Below are 21,327 nucleotides of genomic sequence, written 5' to 3' on the forward strand. Positions count from 1 at the left end.
CCCTGGAGACGCGTGCTACTGTGTTTCCGCGTCTCTCTAAGAGTTTGGAGTCGGTCTTGGAGCCAGCCCTCTTGGTACGAAGTTCAGCTACAGGGGGTGTAAATCCCAGATCCGGAGAGCAGGGAGTCTTACAGTGACCTAGATGCCTGCCAAACCCTGCGGCCCGTGATGACCTATAGCACACTTAATATGCTTCTGTTGTCTACCCTGCGTGCACGTGCCCTTGCTGTTTACCCCGCTTAACGTGCCCGGTGCTGTCTACCCGCTTGCCGGATCCCCTATGGTGTACTCACTGAATGTGCTCTGGCTGTATATTCTGTCGCATGTGCCCCTGCTGGGTATCCAGCGTGGACACGGTGCTGTCCTGTGACCGCAGTGGACCTGCCAGCTCCTGGGCGTGAGGCGTCTGCAGGTGTGTCAGCTGGAAGCGGGTGGAACCACAAGCGCAGTGACTTTGCCCCTGCAGCCTCTGCTCCCATCAGGCGGATTGGCAGCGCCCAGATAACCAGAGAACCCGGGCTTAGCAGCACATTTCTCTTCCCGACGCGGACTTGCTCATAGCACCAAGCCATGAGGAACACCAGCAAGGAAGTGCAGAGCACCTCTTACCGCTATGCTCCCTGCGGTGAGTGAGGATGGGTGAGAGTGGTGGGGTGGTAAAAGTTGGAAGGGTAGGTGCCTCTGCTTTTGATGTGTCCGTGCTGGGCTTGAAGCCAGGGCCTTTGCATGCAAGGCTACAGAAGGTAGGAGCCCATTGAAATTCGTTTTGTAGCAAGTTAAGTCTCCTAACTCCCACATCTTGCTTGGCAGTGGCTGTAGCCTAAGATAGCCTCATTTTGACAGAACCCATCAGGAATATCCCCAACTTCCTAACTTTTGCTCCTAATTCAGGACCCAAATAAGACAAATGTTTCCCGCTTCCACTATCTGGATCCGAGAAAGCTGAATTCAGTGAAGGTTCCTAGGTTGCACACATCAGTTTTGAAGCCGGCTAGGGAAGAAAGACATTTCCTGAAGCTATCATCACTTTTCACTTGTGTTTTCCCTCTGTGTCCAGAGAAGGGCTGGAGACAGAGGGAGAAAAGAAGCCTGGTGCTCAGCTGGGAGGCACCAGTTGGAGCCATGCCCCTGCATAGAAGGAAAAGTGTGAGCTTTCCACATGCTCCATGCATGCTAGTCCATGCCACTGGTGTTGACAGCCAGCTGAGAACTGGGGTGGGTAGGATAGAGTTCAGGAGGCCTGGTCAGTTCTTATCCCATCCCAGGCTCTGTAACCATCCTGAGACTTTTCTGTGTCCTGAATCTCATCTCTGCGAAGCAAGCCGTAGATAGGTGTATTGAGCAAAGCCTGTGTACACTAGCACATTTAACTTCAGAACACCCTCACCAGAAATCATCACCCCATTTAGAGACCAGGAAAATGAGGCATGCTGATAAGTATCCCTTGGAGTGAGTATTCATGCCAAGTGGCCTTTTCTCTACACTGTACAGCCTAAAGACAGAAGCCTGTGCTCGTGTGTGTGTGTGTGTGTGTGTGTGTGTGATGCCCTCTGTTTCCTTACTCAGAAAACAAGTGAAAAATAAGAGTACAGTATCAAATAGAGAAGCTAGACAGAGAAAAGCAGCCAGTCTGTGGTTGATCTGGTGTCACACAGGTACAAACCATCTGCAGTGATAAAAGCTAAAACAATAACTCTGTGTCCCTTTAACTTTCTACGTGTGCATGCGAGGTGCCAGTGGTTTGTCCTTACTGACCAGGGAGGGCCCTCAATCTCTGAGTTGCCCCTGTGTGCACATTTAGTGTGTTCAGTGCCTGTCCAGAGCTTGGACTAATGAGGTGGCAGAAGATACACTGTTCTCTGTGGATTAATTAGTAATCAATGCCCAGAGGGGAAAAATAAAGCAAGAACCAAAGGCTTTCCTGTAAAAGAAGAAACACAGAGCTGAGCCTGTCCTGCAAACAGCTGCCAAATTCCGATTCGTATTGCTCTGAAAGCCTTTGTGCAAGTCTTTGAAACTGGGTTGTGTTGGTTCTGATTATCACTATCCTTTAGACATAAAAGCTTCCAGGTGAAATGTCCTTCCCTTTTAGTCAGCAATCCAAGCTTTAGTTCTGGGAAGAAGCTGGCAGTGTGAGCATGTGGCTTCAGAGAGCAGCGACTTGATTTCATGTTTATGACAGCGTATTTGTTGTCTGTCCCCCTGTGCCCTAACTCAGTGAGCAGCATAACTCATCCACTGCCCACCCACCTGGAAAAGGAGAGAGAACTCTTTTACACGTTGCCTTGCTTGAGTGTGGGGCCCGTTAAATACAGAATCTGCAGGGCGGGTTGGAGAGCAGGGGGAGAACCGAGGTTGCAGATCGAGCTCAAAGTTCTCCTGGAGTCAGGGTTGCGTCCTCCTCCATTTTTTCTTAAGACTCAGCTGAGCGGTTCTCACTCTATGGTAGAGAATCACCTGCATTACTAAGACCTCCAACTTAAGTGGTAATCAAAAATACTCTCACAAAAGCAACTTGAATAATATCTGTACAAAGTCTGGATACTGTGGCTGAGTCAAGTAGCCATTAAAGTCTGCCATCACACTACCACAAAAGACTAGGTACTGTGTTTGACTCTGAATGTCACCAGTCTGTCCAGTGCTATGAAACACAGCCAGCATCCATGCCACAGAAATGCCAACTTCTGTATTTTTTCAAAATTTGCTTTTCCTGAGATTTTGTTTCCCAACTCTTCCATAGATGTGATAGTCTTTTCTTCTTTGTATTTTGGCATCTGGTTGATTTCTGATGTAGACTTCTCTGAAATGCCTAGGGTGTGTATGCCTGGGTTCTCCTGCCCCTGTGCATGTGTGCATGGTGTGTGTGTGTGTGTGTGTGTGTGTGTGTGTGTGTGTGTGTGTGTGTATGAGAGAGAGAGAGAGAGAGAGAGAGAGAGAGAGAGAGAGAGAGAGAGAGAGAGAGAGAAAGAGAGAGAGAGGCTGATAATCCCTCTGCCCCTTGACAGAAGTTCCTGCTCTGTTCAGTGAGTTTTAAGGATGGTTCCACATCAGTCTAAAGAGTCTCCCCCCTGTATGCCATCAGCTCTAAGTCTAGAGAGCATCTTCATTTCACCAGGCCATGCCCAGCTCCTCCGTCTTTCTGCAGAGGGGTTTATGTCACTGTGGGGGAGGAAGGAGAGAGGAAAGGCAAGCTGTCCACACTCCTGTCCTTGTTTCCTGTGATCTGTCCCCTAGTCCTCTCTTCAGGATATAAGTCACAATCTGCATTCACCATTTCACCCCAAGTCTTTCTCAAGGAGAATCTTTGGAGTCTTGGGTTTGCATAAAGGTAATTGCTCTGGCCTGATGAATCCCCCTTTCAGGATACATCTAGGCCTCTGTTGCTTCCCACTGTCCACTGTAGCCTCCAGCACAGTGCTTGTGTGCAGCTGGGCTGTCACTGGGACACAGGGTTGGCTGCTGGAGGGTGTGGGAGGCAGGTGTTGTCTTCCAACACAGCTGTTAGGCAAGCGAGGCTTCTTGGACCACACCCTGGCCTATTTCCTTCTGCTCTTGTAACAGTGAAGAACCAGTTTGATCAGATTGTGTGTCTGTAACCGAATTCAAATATTAGCATTTTAATATGTGAAGGTTATCAAATCCTGGTCAATATCTGGCTTACAATACTGGTTTAAATGATTTGGTATTTATTCAAGTCTGCTAAGTATTTTTCTGGGGTATGGAGGGCAAGAGGGAGGGAGGAGAAGAAGGAAGGAAGGCAAGAAGAAGGGAAGAAGACAGACCCAGGGATTTTTGATAGTTCCTAGAGCTGTTACAACAGTAGATTTGGCTAAGCCCTCAGCTTCAGGAGGAGACCTGAACCAGGAGGACAGGAAGGAGGTGATATTCTTCCTATTTGCCTCATTAGCTGATGTACTTGGGGGCTCTGGAAAGTGTCTCCTAGGTCACTGGTGGTGTCCTGATTTGTCACATATGCTCCAGGGCTTCTGTACTCTGTGGTATGTGCTGCCCTGACAGTGTTATAAGCACAGAGATAAGACTGACACACAGTAGAGGGCCTCCTGATCAGGGGTCTTCCTGTACCCATCTAACAGTGTGCTGGCCTCTCTTCTGTCTAGACTGGTATTACCACCTACCTGTGAAGCGTTCTGAGAAGCCTGTGGGTGCCCCACCAGCATCCCAGATCCCAGGGCTCAGTGACTTGAGAGACTCCCCAAATGTGAATTTGCCCCGTGCTCGGAGGTACTGGATCAAAGAAACAGACTCGGAGTATGTGAAATTGGCTAAGCAAGGTGGCAGACCTGGTAAGCTCAGTCCACTGAGTGGCATTGTGAACAGAAATAGGGATGTTGTTTCTAACATTCTACACACATTAGATATAGCTGTGGTATCTATGCGCTTTGGTTTTAGATATGTGGCTTCATTATGGCACTTAGGTATGAATAATCTTTGATAAAAATTAGCTTTTGTAACAAGTAAGTTATATTGAGTTTAATGGAAATTAATTACTGGTCAGAGAGTATAGGGACCACATCTCAGATGTCTCAGCCAGGCTTTGGAGCACCCAATACTGAGAGACATCAACATTTTCCTTTCTTCCCTCTGTCTGTCACTGTCTCTGCATTGAATGTCATAGGTAAAATAGTGGTCAAGTCTGCACTTGAGCATTCCAAACCTAGACCATACCACTTGATTGACTCATCCAGGGACATACAAGAGCAAGATCAAGGCAACCTTTTCTTAGATCCACCTCCTTGCTCTTGGTTCTAAGAGACTAGCAAAATTTGCTTGAGACCATCAATGACACAGGGACAGTGTCTTTGCTGTGATCATGGGAGGGCTAGCTTTTATGAGAAGCAGTTAAGGCACAGAAGATGATGGGACAAGCATGACTGCAACATGCCGCTCAACAGAGACTGGTGATGATGTTGCTACCAGTGGGGGATGTGGGGAGAGAAGGAAGAAAATGGATATGGGTGGGAGCCTGAGTTAGTCGTGAAGAGGAGCTCACACTGTGCTCTACTGGATACTGGTAGGCAGAAGGAAAGGGAGGGATGAGAGGAAAAAAGGCATAGGGAGTGAGGAGCCAGTTGGGAAGGAGTCTGTGCTGGGTACCTGTCTGTATGTCTCCAAGGTAACTGATACATCCATGGGGGCTTCTGACCTGAGAACCTGGAGGAAAGAGTGAAAGTTCTCTAGGAAGCAGCAGTTGGTGTGTGTGTGTTTTTTTGGGGGGGGGGGGGGGCAGACCCACAGTGGTGGACTAAGATGGTCAGACTGCTGTAGGATGGAGAGGAGCATAGACGTAGCTGAAGACTGAGGAACATGGTGCATGACTTCTGGAGACCTCAGGAGTGGAGAGATGAGCACTTGGGAGAGTGTCAATGGTAACTGGTACAGATGCCAGCTCTGGACCAGTAGCTATTTGTACCCACAAGAGGAGAGGGCATGAGAGGTGCAGGGGGCATGAGAGACATCTCTGTCTTAGTGCCAGGCAGGACGCTCAGCTCTCAGCCTGTGGAGAGGCTACCCTAGGGAAGATGGCGTTAGCTCCCAGTGTGGAGTGTTAGTAATGCCACATGCCCTGTGGGCAGAAGGGCCAACCACTCATAACTGTGTTCCTTTCTCCTTGAGATTTGCTGAAGCACTTTGCCCCTGGAACCAGGCAAGGCTCCCCAGTAGCCTACTCCCTGCCAGACTGGTATATTCACCACAGCAAGCCTCCGACATCTCACCAGCGAGAGTGAGTATCTCAGAGTCTCCCACATTTTTGTCTATCACATATCTATATCCATCTATCTATCTCTAGCTACATTTCTCTCTATAATATATGTAATGTGTATGATTTTGTATATGATGTACATAAATAGTGCCAGCAATGGTTCAGCAGGTAAAGATGCATGTTGACAAGGCAGACAAGCTGAGCTAAATTCCCCACGACCTACACTGGAGAAGGCAAGAGCTGATACCTCCCTTTGTACTTTGACCTCCACATGCCCACCATAGCACGTGTGTGGCTGAGTACAAATAAATAAAGATGTAGTATAAACAACTTGAAAAGTCTCAGTTTGAATTGGAAAATTACAACTATTTACTACTGCCAGAAAGTACGTGCTATTTGTAGCATAAGTTGTCAGGAAACTAGAGTCAAGGACACAGCAAGCAATATCCCCTCAGGATGAGGGTCTTTTGGCCACGTATTAGCCACTACTAGCCTTAGGCTTTTATCCTTTGTTCCCTGGGCCACAACCATGTCTATCTGTCACAGAACTGTCTGGCCAGTCACAGAAGAAGGGCAGAGCCATGGCCCCTACCCTGTTACAATGTCTGACAGTTGTTACCTGTAGCTATGCAAACTCCCCTCAGATACCTCTTTTGGTTTGAGAGGAAGCACCAGAACTACTTTTAGAATTTATTTTTCTGCTCTGTAAGGACTTGCCCTTTGTTTTGCATTATTTTTCTTGAAAGACTGGATCACCGCAGGCATATTCCTGGGCTGCTAGGCAGAGTCTTTTGACTGTCCCCAGGCACATGTGGGCTTTCCATGTTGCTTCCCTTTAGGATTCTGGTTCCTTTTGTTTTGGTTGTGTTTGTATTTTATTTTACAGTCTGTTGTTTTTTTACTGTAAACAAATCCCAGACTGTGTTGGGGCCCCAGGATGTGAGGCCCAGGCCAACCTCAAGCTTTCGATCTTCACCTCTGTCTGCCAGGTGCTCCTGAGACAATGGGCGGCCACCACTAGACTGGCTTAGTTTTTGTTTTTAACACATAAAATGCAAAGAACACATAGTGCTTTTGAATTCCTGTGAAAAGCAGATATTAAATCTCTGCTATGTTTTTACAATGAATAGTTCATAGTCCAAGCTTGTGGCACACAGCTTTAATCCCAGCACTAGACAGGCCGAGGCAGGAAAATCTGTGAGGTCAAGGCTGAGTTCAAAGCCAGCCTAGTTTATATAGTGAGTTCCAGACTAGTAAGGGCTACATAGTAAGACCCTGGTTTTTGGTTTTGTTTTTTTGTTTTTGCTTTTGTTTTCATTTTCGTTTTCATTTTTGTTTTTAAAAGAGTTTCTGCTAAGTTCAGAAAATAAAGGAAATCAGGGGGAGACAGACAGAGACAGAGACAGGCAGACAGATTGACAGATAGGCAGAAACAGAGAGAGAGAGAGAGAAACAGAAAGAGAGACAGACAGAGACAGAGAGAGATAGACTGAGAAAGACAGATAGATTGAGAAAGAGAGATAGACTGAGAGAGAGAGATTGAGAGAAATAGACTGAGAGAGAGAGAGAGAGAGAGAGAATGAGAACAAGAGCAGGCAAGAAAGGACAGGAGACCCTGCACTGACACCTCCCTGTGAACTGTGGGAAGACCAGTTGCATGTTTACATGCCCACATTAACATTGGCCATCTAACAGAGCAGCAGGTTGTTATTAACACCCATGATGGTAAATGGCAAACGTTTGGTGAGTACTTATCTCTTTAAAGGTGACAAAGTAGGAAATGCTAGGCCACAAGAAGTAATTATGCCTTATCTGCTTTATAAGCTCACACTTCAGCATGCCACCCTATGATTTCTTCTGTTGTTCTGGGGATCCTGAGCTAGGAGAACATCTAATGTGTTTACTCAGTAGGAGAAGGGACTGGCCTCCCTAGGTCTTCAAAGAGACAGAGGAAGCAGGAGGGCTGAGGAACAAAAAAAGGAGGGGTGGAGACAGGAGTGAGAAGAGGGAGAAGATGAAAAAGGAAGGAGACTATAGAGGGAGGGAGCAGGGAAGAATAAAGGGAGAGAGGAGAGAGAGTGTGACATGGTGCCAGGCTTTGACTTGTCCCGTTCACCCTTGCAGAGTCCCCGTGGTCTCCATACCAGATTACATGGTGTATGAAGAATTCAACCCCGATCAGGCCAATGGTAGCTATGAGTCCAGACAAGGCCCCTTTGACTTTGACAGGAAAACAATTTGGCAAAGGGAGGCTGAGGAGCTTGAAAATGTGAAGAGAAAGGTAACTCGGTTGGCGAGGGGGCGTCCATCATCCCAGCCATCATCTGCGTCTGCTTTGCTTTTGTGACTCCATGAATGATTTAGGGGGTTGCTGCTGCTGTCTGCGGAAGGCCTGCAGCCTTGGCTCCTTGCTCTGTTCTCTGTGCTCTGTGTTCCATGATCTGAGTTCTCTGCTCCCTGCTCTACATGCTCCATTCTCCATGTTATATGCTCTGAGTTCTATGCTTGACCTCTGAGCTCAGTACTTGGTGCTCTGAGCTCTGTGCTCTGAACTCTGAGCTCTGGGCCCTGTTTTAAGTTTTGGACTACTAAGAGGCAAGCAACCACATTCTCCCTGTGAATGTTGACTTTGTAGTAAGATTGCTTTTTACTGGCAGGTGTCTAGCCAGTTAACTGTAATCTTGGGGAAGAAATTGACCTAACACTTCATATCTAACATGTAGAGCAGAGATGCATTTATGTGTGTTCAATATCCTGCTTCTGAGTATTTTTATCCTCTTTAAGTCCAGATTACCCACAGTGCTCCTTGATGATGATGATAAAGGAAAGAAAGAGGAAGTGCTTTCTTCTATACAGAGACGCCCAGTGGTGTTTTGTCTGTGAGGTCTTAACTGGCCTGCAAGGTGAAGCCTTTTCAGAAGACTTGGCCTATCTGAGCAACTGGGAATCCCAGAAAGTAGCTAGGATGGCCAGAGGGTTGGAATCGGCCCACCTGTACTCTTTGTAGGACCCATGAGAACATAGTCAAGTACACACACTTCCAGGGGCTCTACATTGCTGCTAGTATCCAGGTCGGAAATGAATTTTAGCATTTGAGACATCAGGATTTATGACTGAAGAGTTGGCATTTATATTTAAAATGTCAGAGGTGTTTTAAGTCTAAGAACGAGAGTGGGTAACTTTGTCATTTAAACAGCAAGGAGACCAAAGTATCTTGGGAACACTGGACCTAGTTTCTCAGAGTCTTGGGGGGAAAGAGGACGGCTTCAGCTCCTTGGCGGACTTCGTAGTTGATTACCAGTTGGCTGTAGTGTTTGCTCTTTATGATGCCCAAGTGTCTAACTGTGACTCGGGCTTTGGGTCACTCCTAGGAGCGCTCCTAAAGGACTCTATTAAGGACCAGGCTTGTTTGCTGATAAGTGGCTGATTGTGTGCAACTGAGCATTAAATGGAAAGCTTGGCTGTTTAACCTGGGTTTCCAGAACATAGCTGGAGAAGATGTAAAATGCAAGATGCTGTTCCACTGTAAAATATGTCTGAGTTATTCATGTAGTGATCACTCACACAGAATTCTGCTGACTGCAGAAATGCCTGAAGCTAGACTGTCCTCCACCTACTCGATGCTAAGGAAGGAGGAAGGCAGAATTAGATACCAACTGACTGTGCATAGCTGAAGTGTTAAGAAACTCAGGAAAGCTCACCGTAGGGATCGCCGCAGTTGCCCTCATCACCACTGGCTACAAAGCTCCTCTAAGTGTTTGTTCTGTTGAACTTGGGGAGTTTCTCTCTTCTCAAATCTTGCAGAACCACTGGGCACAGACAGTATAAGGACTTTAATGTGAAAATCATGTCAACACTTGGCCATTGTCCTCGCCTTTGGCATGCCACTCTGCCTGGTCTGTCTTGCTGCCACAGGTTTCTTACCTCTCAGAGACCTGCCTTCTCTGCCCTAGGAGAGGATGGGACACTCATTGAATATTCTGTTCCCGTCCTGGCTGTCACTCAGCCTGATATAGACACTGACCTGTCCTTAGGACAGATGTGTCAGCGCTCTGTAGGGTGGCTTCTTTTCATCTTTCATGAGGCCATTTATACAGAACACAGTTCACTTGTTATACAGTACTGATCTACACATTTTTTCAAATGCATACCTCATGTAAACACCAGAGATACTGAGGTACAGAGAAGTTATGTCATCTCTAAGGTATCTCAGCTCCTTTGTCACCAACCCCTCATAATTCCCGTCTTTAGCAGTCACTGATACCTTTCATGTCTTGCACCTACCCACTGGGCTTTTTGTCAGCTGGATACAAGCCATAGGTGTCTGAAAGAAGAGATTTCAATTAAGAAAATGCCTCCATCAGACTGGCCTGTAGGCAAAGTTATGGGACATTCTCTTGATTAATGACGGGTGAGGAAGGTCCCAGACCATAGTAGGTGGTACCACCCCTGGGAGGGTAGTCCTGGGTTGTAAAAGAATGCAGGCTCAGCAAGCCATAGGGAGAAAGGAGAAGGCAGTCTCCCTCCATGGCCTCTGCTTTAGGTCCTGCCTCCCAGTTCCTGCCTTGAGTTCTTGCACTGCTGTCCCTCAGGCACAGGGTGAGTGACCATAGACCCTTCCCTTCAGCCTGTCCCTGCTGTGTGGTATTGTCAGAACCCAGTCCCTTTGCTTCATTGAGTAATTTTGTTTTGTAGAGCAGGTACTGTCTGTTTATTAATTCATTCCTTGGTGGCTATTTCTTTGTTTCTTTGTTTGTTTGTTTCCAGTTCTTGGTGATTATTACAAAGCTCCTGTATGTTGCGTGTAATTTTAAAATGCATGCTGGCCCCTTGCCTGGTGCTGGCAAAGGTCATCTCACCCAGCTCCCAGGGCCAACTTCACCAAGCCTCTAACAACCACCCAGTCAGTGTCCTTTCTACAGCCCACCTGAGTCACTGTGAATGCAAGACACCAGGCAGCCTTTATATTTTATAACTAGCCATATAACTCAATGGCTCGACAAAGAATATCTTGCTCCATCCTCAGCCTCCGAAGTCACCTGAGGGGGCTACAAACTATCCGTCCCCGAGAGTTACAAGTGTGCTACTTCCTATCCAGTTCACAGCCTCGTCCAAATCCCTCTCCCTCTCTCTCCTCTTCCTCCTGGGACCCAGAAATCCCACCTTATTCTTCTGCCATCTTTATTGACCAGCTAAAATGGAGAGAAAGTTTACATAGAATCACCTGAGTGGCAGCCCCTCTTGAGAAAGCAGAATTAGCATCAAAATACAAACAGCACCAGGGCAATTCACAACACCTGTAAACCTCAACTATAGGCATTTCCAGTTTTTGTGGGCTGCTGGACCCCTCCTTCCAGCAAGATCCCTCGGGATATCTGGCATCCCCAACATTCACTGACTCTTCCCCTCCTGAGCCGATGACCAGCGGATGGCCTCTTTATTTAAACACAGCAACTGTTTTTGAAGCACAGGCTGTTCCTTTCCCAAGCCATCATTTGATTTGACTTTATTGTAACAGCCTATGCCCATTCTGAAAGTCCATAACTGGTATATTTGCTGTTCTTGGAAACCTTCTTTTTATTTGAACTCACAGATTTGCATTTCTTCACACAGGTGAAACTGCCAGCTATTAATTCCAAGAACCCCAGCAAAACGGGGACCCCAGTTAGCCACAAAGAGCCTGAAAGGAGCAGACTGTCGTTGCCTCCTATGTAAGTGTCCGACTTATGAGACTGAATGCTATTTGTATGAGGTTTGGGTTGACTTTCTGTCCTTTACCCAGTTGATACTGTGAACTGGTAGCTCCCACTGACCTGCCCCAGCCCTATCCAGAGACAGCTGGCAGCACCTGCCTACCTTGCCCACAGAGCCCTGCCCAGCCCAGCCCAGCCCAAGAACTTGGTTGCACTTCTCTTTCTTACTTAACATCAATTTGGACCCTTTGATCACATGTCTGGTCTTCTGCATCCTGTTTTGTGGTGTAGGCTTGTGGTTTGTTCCTGCTCACGTACTCAGTCCCAAAACTTATTGTCATCAGAGCCTGGGGTCTCCAACTTGAGTGAAGGCTCTGCATTCAACTGGGGTTTCTCTAGGTATGCTGACACATGTTGGTTTTCCAGCTGAAGAAATACATTCTGGAGGACACTGTGTTGCTTTGTTTGTCAGAAGTCTAGTTTAGGAGAAAACAAATGTCATTAATTGCTCACTGAGTCTTCAAACAGTTTCTCATGTGCTGGCGAAAACAATCCCATTAATGACATTGTGACAGATGGGGAGGGAGCCATCAGGAAAATCCTTACTAAGATGATTCATGAGTCTGAAACCTGTGGCTTGGGAGGGGACAAGGGTGTGCTTGGCACCCGCCTGACTGGAAGGCTCACACTACCGCCCTGCTACTCTATCACTTGGTGTCAATTATGATAGGATCTGTGAACTGAAGCAGATGACAGATGACAGGAGACAGGAGAGTCTCGCAGTGGGGAATGAGGAAGAAGTCATTAAGACAGGAGCAACTGCCTTAAGTCATCCTCTGTTCCCTATGGGGGGGGGGGTCGTTATTTTCTAGAACTTCCTTGTGTAAAACTGGTGTTCTTAGTAGGTTAATAAATAATAAATTAAAAATTCAGAGAACTGGGCTAAGCATGGTGTCAATCATGTGTAAGGGATGTGCAGAGGCCATCTTTATGTTAGAAATGGGGAAAGAGAGACTCACCTGAGACTGAGAGAGGGGAAGGGAAGAGCGGAGGGGGAGGGGCAGAGCTCAGCACCAGTGTTCTTTCACAAGTTAAGTTCCTGACTTCCGCTTCTGTTTTTCCTTTTAAAATTAATCTTTGTGCTCAAGGTTAATATTTACACATCTCTCTTTAAGGCCTGGTCAAAAAAACAGTTCACCCACCAACTTTTCCAAACTTATCAGCAATGGCTACAAGGACGAGTGGTTACAGCAGCAGAAGGCTGAAGCTGACAGGAGGACTCCAAAGACCTCCAGGGCATCCGTGTCCTCCAAGTCCACAGAGGACTCTAAAAGCAACCAGGACACAGAAACGCCCGAAAATCCAGAGACCCCTGAAGGCTCTGAGAAAACTCCAGGTGAGTGGTTTCTGCACAGAGGACAAGGAACTGGGGTGCATATTTTACACATCAAAGCAGACCTGGCTTCCAGGTTCTCCCAGCATCCACCTGTCCCTACCTGATGTACTCTGCCCCTAACCGTGAACTTTCCAGCTCAGGGGTGTCCTCCCTTTCTTCAGAGGCTCTTCCCTATATAATTCAAAATGTTGTGCTTGCTCCCCTCCCTCCCTCCCTCTCCTCCTCCTCCTCCTCCTCCTCCTCCTCCTCCTCCTCCTCCTCCTCCTCTGCCTCTTCTTTCTTTTGAGTACACCCTTTCTCTGTCTCCCTCCCCCTCCCATCCCCTCTCTCCCCATGGCCACTCACCTGTCCTTGGGACCAGGGAACTCATCCACCAGAGAGCAACTTCCCAATAAATTAACCCGCCTTTAATATATTCTAATCTGGCTTGAGTTGGCTCATTTCACCAGGGGAGAAATAACTTGTCAGTGAGGGTCACCGTGCTGTGCATGTGTTCAGTGATAGGGACAGTGGGTGGCTTTCTTCTCTCCTGGAGCGTCTTCCTCCCCATGGGATCTGCAGATGGAAGCCATTCTGAAACCCCACACAGCAGAGCCCTTAAGGTGCAGGGTAGGCCTGGGGATAGTGTGCTGGGATTTCCCTTTTCATTCAAATGAGAGAGCAAAGACTGTGGCTTACCGGGCTTCATGCTTTCCTTTTATTTATCAGAAGCCTTGATTCTCCATTTGGTACAACCATGTATAAAGTAGTCTATTGGTTTTAGTTTTCCAAATGTGAAGAGTCTCGTCACAGGACATTGCCGCTCTCCTGTCTGAGCTTGTCCTCTGACAGCCTTTCACAGGACACCTTCTGACCTTTGAAAAGAAGCTCAAGTTCAACCACTGTCTCTTCATTATCAGTGTTTCTTAAACTTCGAATATTTTGGGATGCCCAGAACACAGTGCTAGTTCTCACCTTTAGCATTTACAGACTTAACTCTATTTGCCTATCTGTACATCTCAAAGCACACGGAAGATCTCAGTCCGCTTCTGGCTGCGAAGTTCTGTCACTGATGAGTACTCAGAACTCGCTTCTGAAAAAGAAGAACTGATCTTCCTCAGGGCTCTGCTGCTCTGAGTTACTGGAGAGAAGGCAGGAGCCGGAGTCCCCGCAGACATTTGAAATGCTGTGGTACTGCTTGATGAGCAGAGCGATGCATGGCACTCCATGTCTGACTCATCCCTGCATTGCTTGAGAGTGACCTGCCAATCTGTCTCCATCCTACAGTGATGGCCAACTGTGAAGGAGGCTCGTGAACTTTATAGAGCCGGTAGACTTCTTGCTATCTAAAGTAGAACAGACTTTTTACTAATTTTTAAAATATAGATTTCTTTTAGATTTATTTTTTATTACTTTTAAGTGTGTGTGTGTGTGTGTGTGTGTGTGTGTGTGTGTGTGAAAGAGAGAGAGAGAGACAGAGACAGAGACAGAGACAGAGACAGAGACAGAGATTTGTCTCATCTACTCATCTTCTCATGGATCTTCAGGCTGATAATCTCTCTTAGCTCCTGTAATCTGTGTGCTGCTGTGGACAGAGGGCTGCACACTGTCTCTTCACATTCTGATTTCAGTTCTTTGGGATGTACACTCCAGAGTGAGAGGAGCCTCCATGCTGAGTTCTGTGCGTTATGCTCAGACATTCTTGCTAACAGTTGTTTCCTCTCACCCTTGCAGGCACTAGTTTTAATCTTTAAACAGTGGGGTTTTGTTTTGTTTTGTTTTGTTTTTTGGATTTTTAGATTTTTTTTTTGTATGAGAGTATTTTGCCTGTGTGCATGTATGTGTGCCACATGCATCCCTAGAGGAGGGTGCTGGGTCACTGAGAACTCAAATTGCATGTGGTTGTAAGTCACCGTGTGGCTACTGGGAATCAAATACGGGTCCTCTGAAAGAGCAGAGGTCTTAACCACGAAGAGATCTCTCCAGTTCTGTCTTGTTAACTCTGAAAAAAAATAACAATTGTGGTATATGTGAGGTGTCATTTAATCTTGGTTTATATTTGTGTTTTCCTGGTGACTAGCCATGTTAAACAATTTTTCATATTCACGTTGGCCATTATATACATTCTTTTGAAAAGTGTCTGTTAAAGTCTATTGCCTACCTTTTGTTGGTCAGTTTTTGTTTTGTTTTGAGACAGGATCTTATTATATCACTTAAAGTGGCCTGGAACTGCCTGTGTTTCCAAAGCTGTCTCAAACTTGTGACGATCCTCCTGTTCCATGCTTTAAGGGCTTCTAGACCCAGCTGTTTCCTTTCTTGCTAAGTTTCTTGAGGCCCTTATATATTTTGGACAAATAATTCCTCACCAGAAAAGCTGTTTGTTTCAACATGTTTTCTCCTATTCTGTGGGTTATACTTTTATTTTGTTGGTTTCTTCTTTTGCTGTGTATAATCTTGTTAGTTTGATACTATCTTATTTGTCTATTTTGCTTGTGTTGTTTGTATTTTGGTGACACACACACACACACACACACACACACACACACATCCGGGGCTGGAGAGATGTGATTTTCAACCTTCTTTTTTTTTTTTTAATTGGGTATTTATTTCATTTACATTTCCAATGCTATCCCAAAAGTCCCCCACATGCTCCTCCACCCACTCCCCCACCCACCCATTCCTACTTCTTGGCCCTGTCGTTCCCCTGTACTGAGGCATATAAAGTTTGCACGACTAATGAGCCTCGACTTTCAACCTTCTTAATACTGTGTCCTTTAGTATAGTTCTTCCTGCTATGGTGATCACCAATGACAAAATTATTTCGTCGCTACTTCATAAGTGTAATTTTGCTATGATTATGAATTGTAATGTAAATATCTGATATGTAGGATACCTCATCTGTAGCCCCTGTGAGGAAGACAATACACAGGTTGAAAACTGCTAACTTAGAGGTCAAGTGCTTACTGCTATAGCCAAAGAGCCAAGTTCAGTGCCAGCATCCACACCAGGCAGCTAATGAATGGGTGGCTAGCTGTAACTCCAGTTCTAAGGGATTCAACAGGCTTTCCCAGGTACCTGCACTTCTGTGGTACACATAAAATCATGGAGTCGCAAACACAGAGATACACAGAAATGAAATTATTAATAATAAATAAAAGGTATCTTAAAAAAAAAAAAAGGGAAGAAATCAAAACAACACTGGGAGAGTCCCTCTGTATTTTTTCCCGTAGCTTTGTAATGTCTTTTGTTCGGCCTTTCATCCACACTTGGATATGCTGTGTGAGACGAAAGTACTTTTATATTTTGTTTATAGGTGTTTATTTTTCAGTGACATTTAATGAAAAAATCTGTTTTTTCCTTCTACATGTTCTCTATACTATGGTTGTAAAACAAATATAAAGTCTGTAGGTTTATGTAGGGGCTGTAACCTATCCTGTTGTTCTGTGAATGTGATTTTTATGTCTTATAATAAGCAGATTATATTGTAAGCATAGATGGTTGTGTCTTTCTACCATGTCAGAACTAATTACATAGCAATACACTCACAAGTAACATTCACGTGCACAAGCAACAGTGGGGTTTGTTGGCAGTGATTTGCCAAGTAGTCCTAAGTCCTTGGTAGCTGCCTGATACAAATCCAAGTTCTTTCATTCCAATCTTAACTCTCCAATCACACAACGCACATCACACAGTAACTGTGTCTCCATATAAGAATATATGTGGGCCATGGAGTGGCTCCAGAGAATATAAGAGGCCACATCAGAGTTCATGGAGTCCTAAGAGGCAACAGGAGACAAGCCAAGAGCTAACAGGGATGCAAAGGGCTCTCCAGGATCAGATCAGGAGCCACACTACAGGTCTGCTGGAAACCATGCTGCAGAGTCGAGCCTTGGGATCAGAGTTGAGTCCAGCCTCAAGGGCTAGTGAAGCTGTAGAAATGGCATGCAGGACTGTGAAGGCGGCAGGGGTAAAGGTCAGGACTGGTCCAGGTGGTAGGTGAGTGGACAGCAGGTCCAGATAAGTGGATGGATGGATGATGACAATTCAGTAGATCACTTCCTCAATAGGGGAGAAACTGCTGAAGCCCTGGTGACAGTCAGATCTCTACCTGTTGGTCCTTTGATGCACATACTGGGTGGTCAGATGACAAGCTGGAGGTAGCAGTAGCCATTGCAGTGTTAGATGCTTCCTTATTTCGGAGGTCTAAGTGAGGATGTTTGTACATTTTCCTCAGTCTGATGGGTTCAGTAAATCCTTGGACTTGTTTTTCTTGAAAGGATTTTAATATGCTTTTGTGTGTTTGTAGGGTCTCAATCTACACAGATAAATTGATTAGGCAACTCCTCTTTGACTGTTAGCAATAAGTCATTTATTATTCTGTGCCTCTGTGGGTGGTGCCAGACAGATGCTGGTGTTTATGTATGACAGGATGCAGAGTCACTCTGCCTCTGTACTCCCTCAAAATGTAGTCAGATGCTGCTTTAAAGCTGAGTCCTTCAGGACAAGGCACACCGGGAAAAGCCACTGTTTTCTATAGTACAGAGTAACTTAGAGCAGGCTCAGCCTGACGCAGCATGCCCGTTCCAGGCTGCTGTGATCTCTCTGCTTTTGTAATGTACTTTGGAGTAAGATCATATTGATGCCTTCAGCTCTATCTGTGCCTCATAATTGCTTTGGTAATTTAGTACTTTATAATCCTATATGAAATCTAGAATGCTTTTCTATTCCTGTAGAAAATGTTATTGAAATTTTGATAGGAGTCTATAGCATGGAGTCTGTAGGAATCTTATGGTAGTATGATGCCATACTACCTAGTATATGGAAACTATTATGTTGGAAGTTGGTTTATTCTTCAAAACCACAAAGATGTGATGTTGAACTTTTGAGTTTGTGCCATATCCTTTGAGGTAATCATTTGGTTTCTGTCATTTGTTCTGTTAAAGTAATGGATCACACTAGGGAGTACATGCATGCGTGTGTGTGTGTGTGTGTGTGTGTGTGTGTGTGTGTTAAATTGCCTATACATACCAAGGATAAATCCAACTTAATAATGATGCATAAGTCCTTTAATTGGTGGTTAATTTTTGTTTGTTAGCATTTTGGTAAAGATTTCCACATCTGTGTTTACCAAGGAAAATGGCCCGTAATTTTCTTTTCTTGTCGTGTCCTTGTCTGGTTTTGGTATGAAAGAGGTGTTGGCTTTATAAAATCAAAATGGAAATGTCTCTCTCTCCTCTAACTTTTGGAGACCCTTGAAAATGATTGATATTACTTACCTTTGAATGTGTGGTAGATTCCAGCAATGACTGCCAGACTCCAGGCCTCTTCCACCACAGAGCCTTTTTATGATTAGGGATTCAGTCTCCTTCCTCAGTTTAGGTCTGAGCACACTTTGTTCGGGATTCGGTCTCAGTAGGACTTATGTCTAGGTTACCCACCTTGTCACACTGGCTCTCTCCCACTATCCTTCCTATTCTCTGGTAGCAGTATCCGTGCTCTTACTTTCCACTTTAGCTACAGATTTGTCATCTTGTTACTTTAAAAAAAGAATCTCCATTTTGTTCATCTTTTTCCTTGAGTCATTTGTCTTTATTTATTTTTGTCTGAAATTATGTTTTTTCTTTTTCCTCCTTTGGTTTTAGATCATTCTCTTTTTAGGACCCAACTTAAATAAGTGCATGTAGTATGCACACAGGTCCACCCGCATAAGCTGTTTTAGGATTCTTCATTTTATCCTCCAGTAAATAGAAGTTACCTTACCATCAGCATATGTCCACATATAAAATCTAATCGAGAGACAGGACAGCAAGCACTTGACACTGCTGGAAGCTTATGAACTTTCTGGAAATAAGTCTTTGCAAGTGTTATCTAACCCAGGTGTTATGGTGTAGTCCACATTTGCACTGGCAGCAGATCCTGCTTAGTTACAGAAAAACATTCACCATCGAAATCAGTGGAACCCTCCATAAACATCAAAGCAGGATGTGCACGTATGCGAGTATGCATGTGCGTGTGTGTGTGTGTGTGTGTGTGTGTGTGTGTGGCAGATGGAGGGACTAGGAACCTACCCGCTTGTCTGATTTGCTGTTGGGAGGCAGAGTCACCACTGAAATCCTGGTTCCTTTCCACTATTGATCTGCAGTTGTTCCTCCATCTGGCACAGTTTACATTTTATAAACAACAACAGTTCAAGCAGATGGTGCCTTCTTTCTCCCTACCTGAAAACCCTTCCCATGGAGTTGTAACTTTCTGGAAATGAATTTACTCAAAGTGCTGATTAAAGTTTGTTTCCTTCCACCAGACACAAGGTTGTTGCTATTTTAGCACCCTGTTTTGCAGACATTCTTGATATGCTGGCATAAAAGAAAGCTGGCTGTTAGATCACAGGTCTCAGGTCCAATTATAGACTAAGGCACGGGTCTCCAGTGAGTGAGGGGGTCTAAAACTGGAGAGCAGAGAGAGAGAGATGCCACACAGAGAGCTCTCTCCAGCCACACTGCTTAGATCTGTCCTGTGCATTGGCAGTAGAAGCTTTGTATCACAGGTAGGTAGGACTCAGGGATGTGAAAGTGTGAGACTTATTTCAGAGCCAAAGCTGGAGATCAGTGTTTCCCACCGATGGTTTGTGCTGCAAGGTAGCATGACATATTCAATTTTTTTTTGTTTTTTTGTTTTGTTTTGTTTTGTTTGTTTTTCGAGACAGGGTTTCTCTGTGTAGCCCTGGCTGTCCTGGAACTCACTTTGTAGATCAGGCTGGCCTTGAACTCAGAAATCCACCTGCCTCTGCCTCCCAAGTGGTGGGATTAAAGGTGTGCACCACCACCGCCCAGCGACGTACTCAATTTTTATAGACTTTTGGGTTAATTCTTAAAAATAGGAGTAGAAATATGTCATATGCTTTTCAATTAATAAATTAACATTTTTATTTTATTAAAAACACAGCTTTATCTTATTGACTTGTCATTGCAGATGCAGAAGTGTCTTCCCCATCAGAATCAACGCCAGCAGAACTCAAATAGCCCAGGATGTGCTATCGAAGACAATGTTTTTAGTTGCTATCTGTAGCGTGACAACGGGCAGCTATATTTACAGGCTTTCATTCTATCTTATTAACATAGAGTCTTATGGAACAATTTGCCATGAGTATAGTTGAAATCACCATAGCAAACTCAGGGTAAGTGTGGGCTTTTGTTTCTTACATTCCTCTGCAATGGCCTGGCTGGCCTGGTGACCTCTAGGACCAAAGTCTTCCTGGAGCTGACCTCTATGGTGTGGAGTGGTGGCAGAAGACTCTGAAAGGGAAGAAATTGGCAAAGCTGCAGCTTTTTCCTGCATTTGGTCCCATAATCTTAATAGAAACAATTTCCTATTACACAGAAATGACTAATTCCAGAGTCTCATGATATAATTTGCTATAACAATATTGTATTATGCCTTGAAGTTTTAAGCATTTAATATAAAACATTATAACATTAGTTTGTACTTTTTGCTAATAGTTTGAGCACAAATTGAAGCCCAGAAATACTGAAAGCTTATTATTTTATATCCTTTAGGTAATATATGTATATGCTATATACATATAATTATATACATATATGTAATCTCAATTAGGCAATTTTAATAGACTTCACAAAAATATTTTAATAATCAGACTGAGTGCTCTTGTTTTATAAATTTCACTGTTGTTTCTATATTAGCAATTAATATTAAAATATATTTTATATTTTATTCATTAATATAACAACAATCCTATCAGGAAAAGTTTCTAGAAAGCCAACGAGGGTCAGTAGTTTAGTGTCATTCCTGGAATTAACTTATCATGCATTTGCTTAGTTAAAGTCAAAATTTAATATTGGTTCTTTAACTGAAATATTTAATTGAGCACTTACATCTCTATTGCTTTAACAGAAGGATACTACTTCAGGAAAATATATGTAATATGTAAAAATATGAATGACTATGTATTCAATAAAAATAATATAGCACTGTAATGCAGCTGCCTCTCTTCCTTTCCCTCTTCCATCTCTTGCCTAGTTTCCCACCTCATTTCTAAGCATTCCCACTTACCTGAAAGATCATTAAAGAACAGACATCAATAGTATAGAAGTCTTTATTTTTTTAAAGGTTACTTATTGAAGTAACAGAAAACCATAACTCCTATAAAGAGAAGACACACTTTGAGGTAAAAACAGATAAACAAATCAGCCTAGGCCACTTAGAGTATGTAGGGTCAGTCCCATAGGTAACTGTCGGATTGGTAAAATATAGCTTTCAGGGTTTGGGTGTAAAATATTCCCCCACACCACAATTGTACCTTCAGATACTCTGTACCCAGGTTAAGGTGCTGTCCTTGGAGTTGATGGGACCGTCAGTGGGTCAGGCAGAGCTGGAGGAACTGGGTCACTGCGGTGGGCGGGCCTTGAAATCGAGGTAAATGGCTGCCACACGCTTTGGCCACTGTGGAGCTGCTACTTACTATGCTTTTCCTGCCGGGAGGGAGGGAGAAATACCCTTTCCACTCTGAATCAATCCCTGTT

General features: G+C 44.7%; 2 protein-coding genes across 3 annotated transcripts in view; one reads left to right on the top strand and one right to left on the bottom strand.

Annotated features, from left to right (window-relative positions):
* Sun3 (Sad1 and UNC84 domain containing 3) overlaps positions 1–416 on the bottom strand; it is a 32,949-nt gene extending 32,533 nt beyond the window's left edge. For both annotated transcript variants that reach the window (NM_001290520.1, NM_177576.3), the window contains exon 1: positions 294–416. The gene's annotated coding sequence lies outside the window, so the exon portion shown is untranslated. The remainder of the gene's footprint in view (positions 1–293) is intronic.
* On the top strand, positions 17–20,779 carry Gm11992 (predicted gene 11992). Its single transcript, NM_001037928.3, has 7 exons — positions 17–625; positions 4,119–4,304; positions 5,635–5,743; positions 7,847–8,003; positions 11,336–11,433; positions 12,591–12,811; positions 19,760–20,779. The coding sequence occupies exons 1-7, from the start codon at positions 571–573 to the stop codon at positions 19,807–19,809; spliced, it is 876 nt and encodes a 291-aa protein (NP_001033017.1). The 5' UTR covers positions 17–570; the 3' UTR covers positions 19,810–20,779.
* The last annotated feature ends 548 nt before the right edge of the window (positions 20,780–21,327 follow it).

Source organism: Mus musculus, chromosome 11, assembly GCF_000001635.26.
Source record: "Mus musculus strain C57BL/6J chromosome 11, GRCm38.p6 C57BL/6J".
Classification (NCBI taxonomy): Eukaryota; Metazoa; Chordata; class Mammalia; order Rodentia; family Muridae; genus Mus; species Mus musculus.

Excerpts from the sequence above, each read along its gene's own strand:
- Gm11992 (NM_001037928.3), top strand. The coding sequence starts at position 571 with ATGAGGAACACCAGCAAGGAAGTGCAGAGCACCTCTTACCGCTATGCT. Across the intron at positions 626-4,118 it reads TTACCGCTATGCTCCCTGCG|ACTGGTATTACCACCTACCT; the intron begins GTGAGTGAGGAT and ends TCTTCTGTCTAG. Across the intron at positions 8,004-11,335 it reads TTGAAAATGTGAAGAGAAAG|GTGAAACTGCCAGCTATTAA; the intron begins GTAACTCGGTTG and ends TTCTTCACACAG.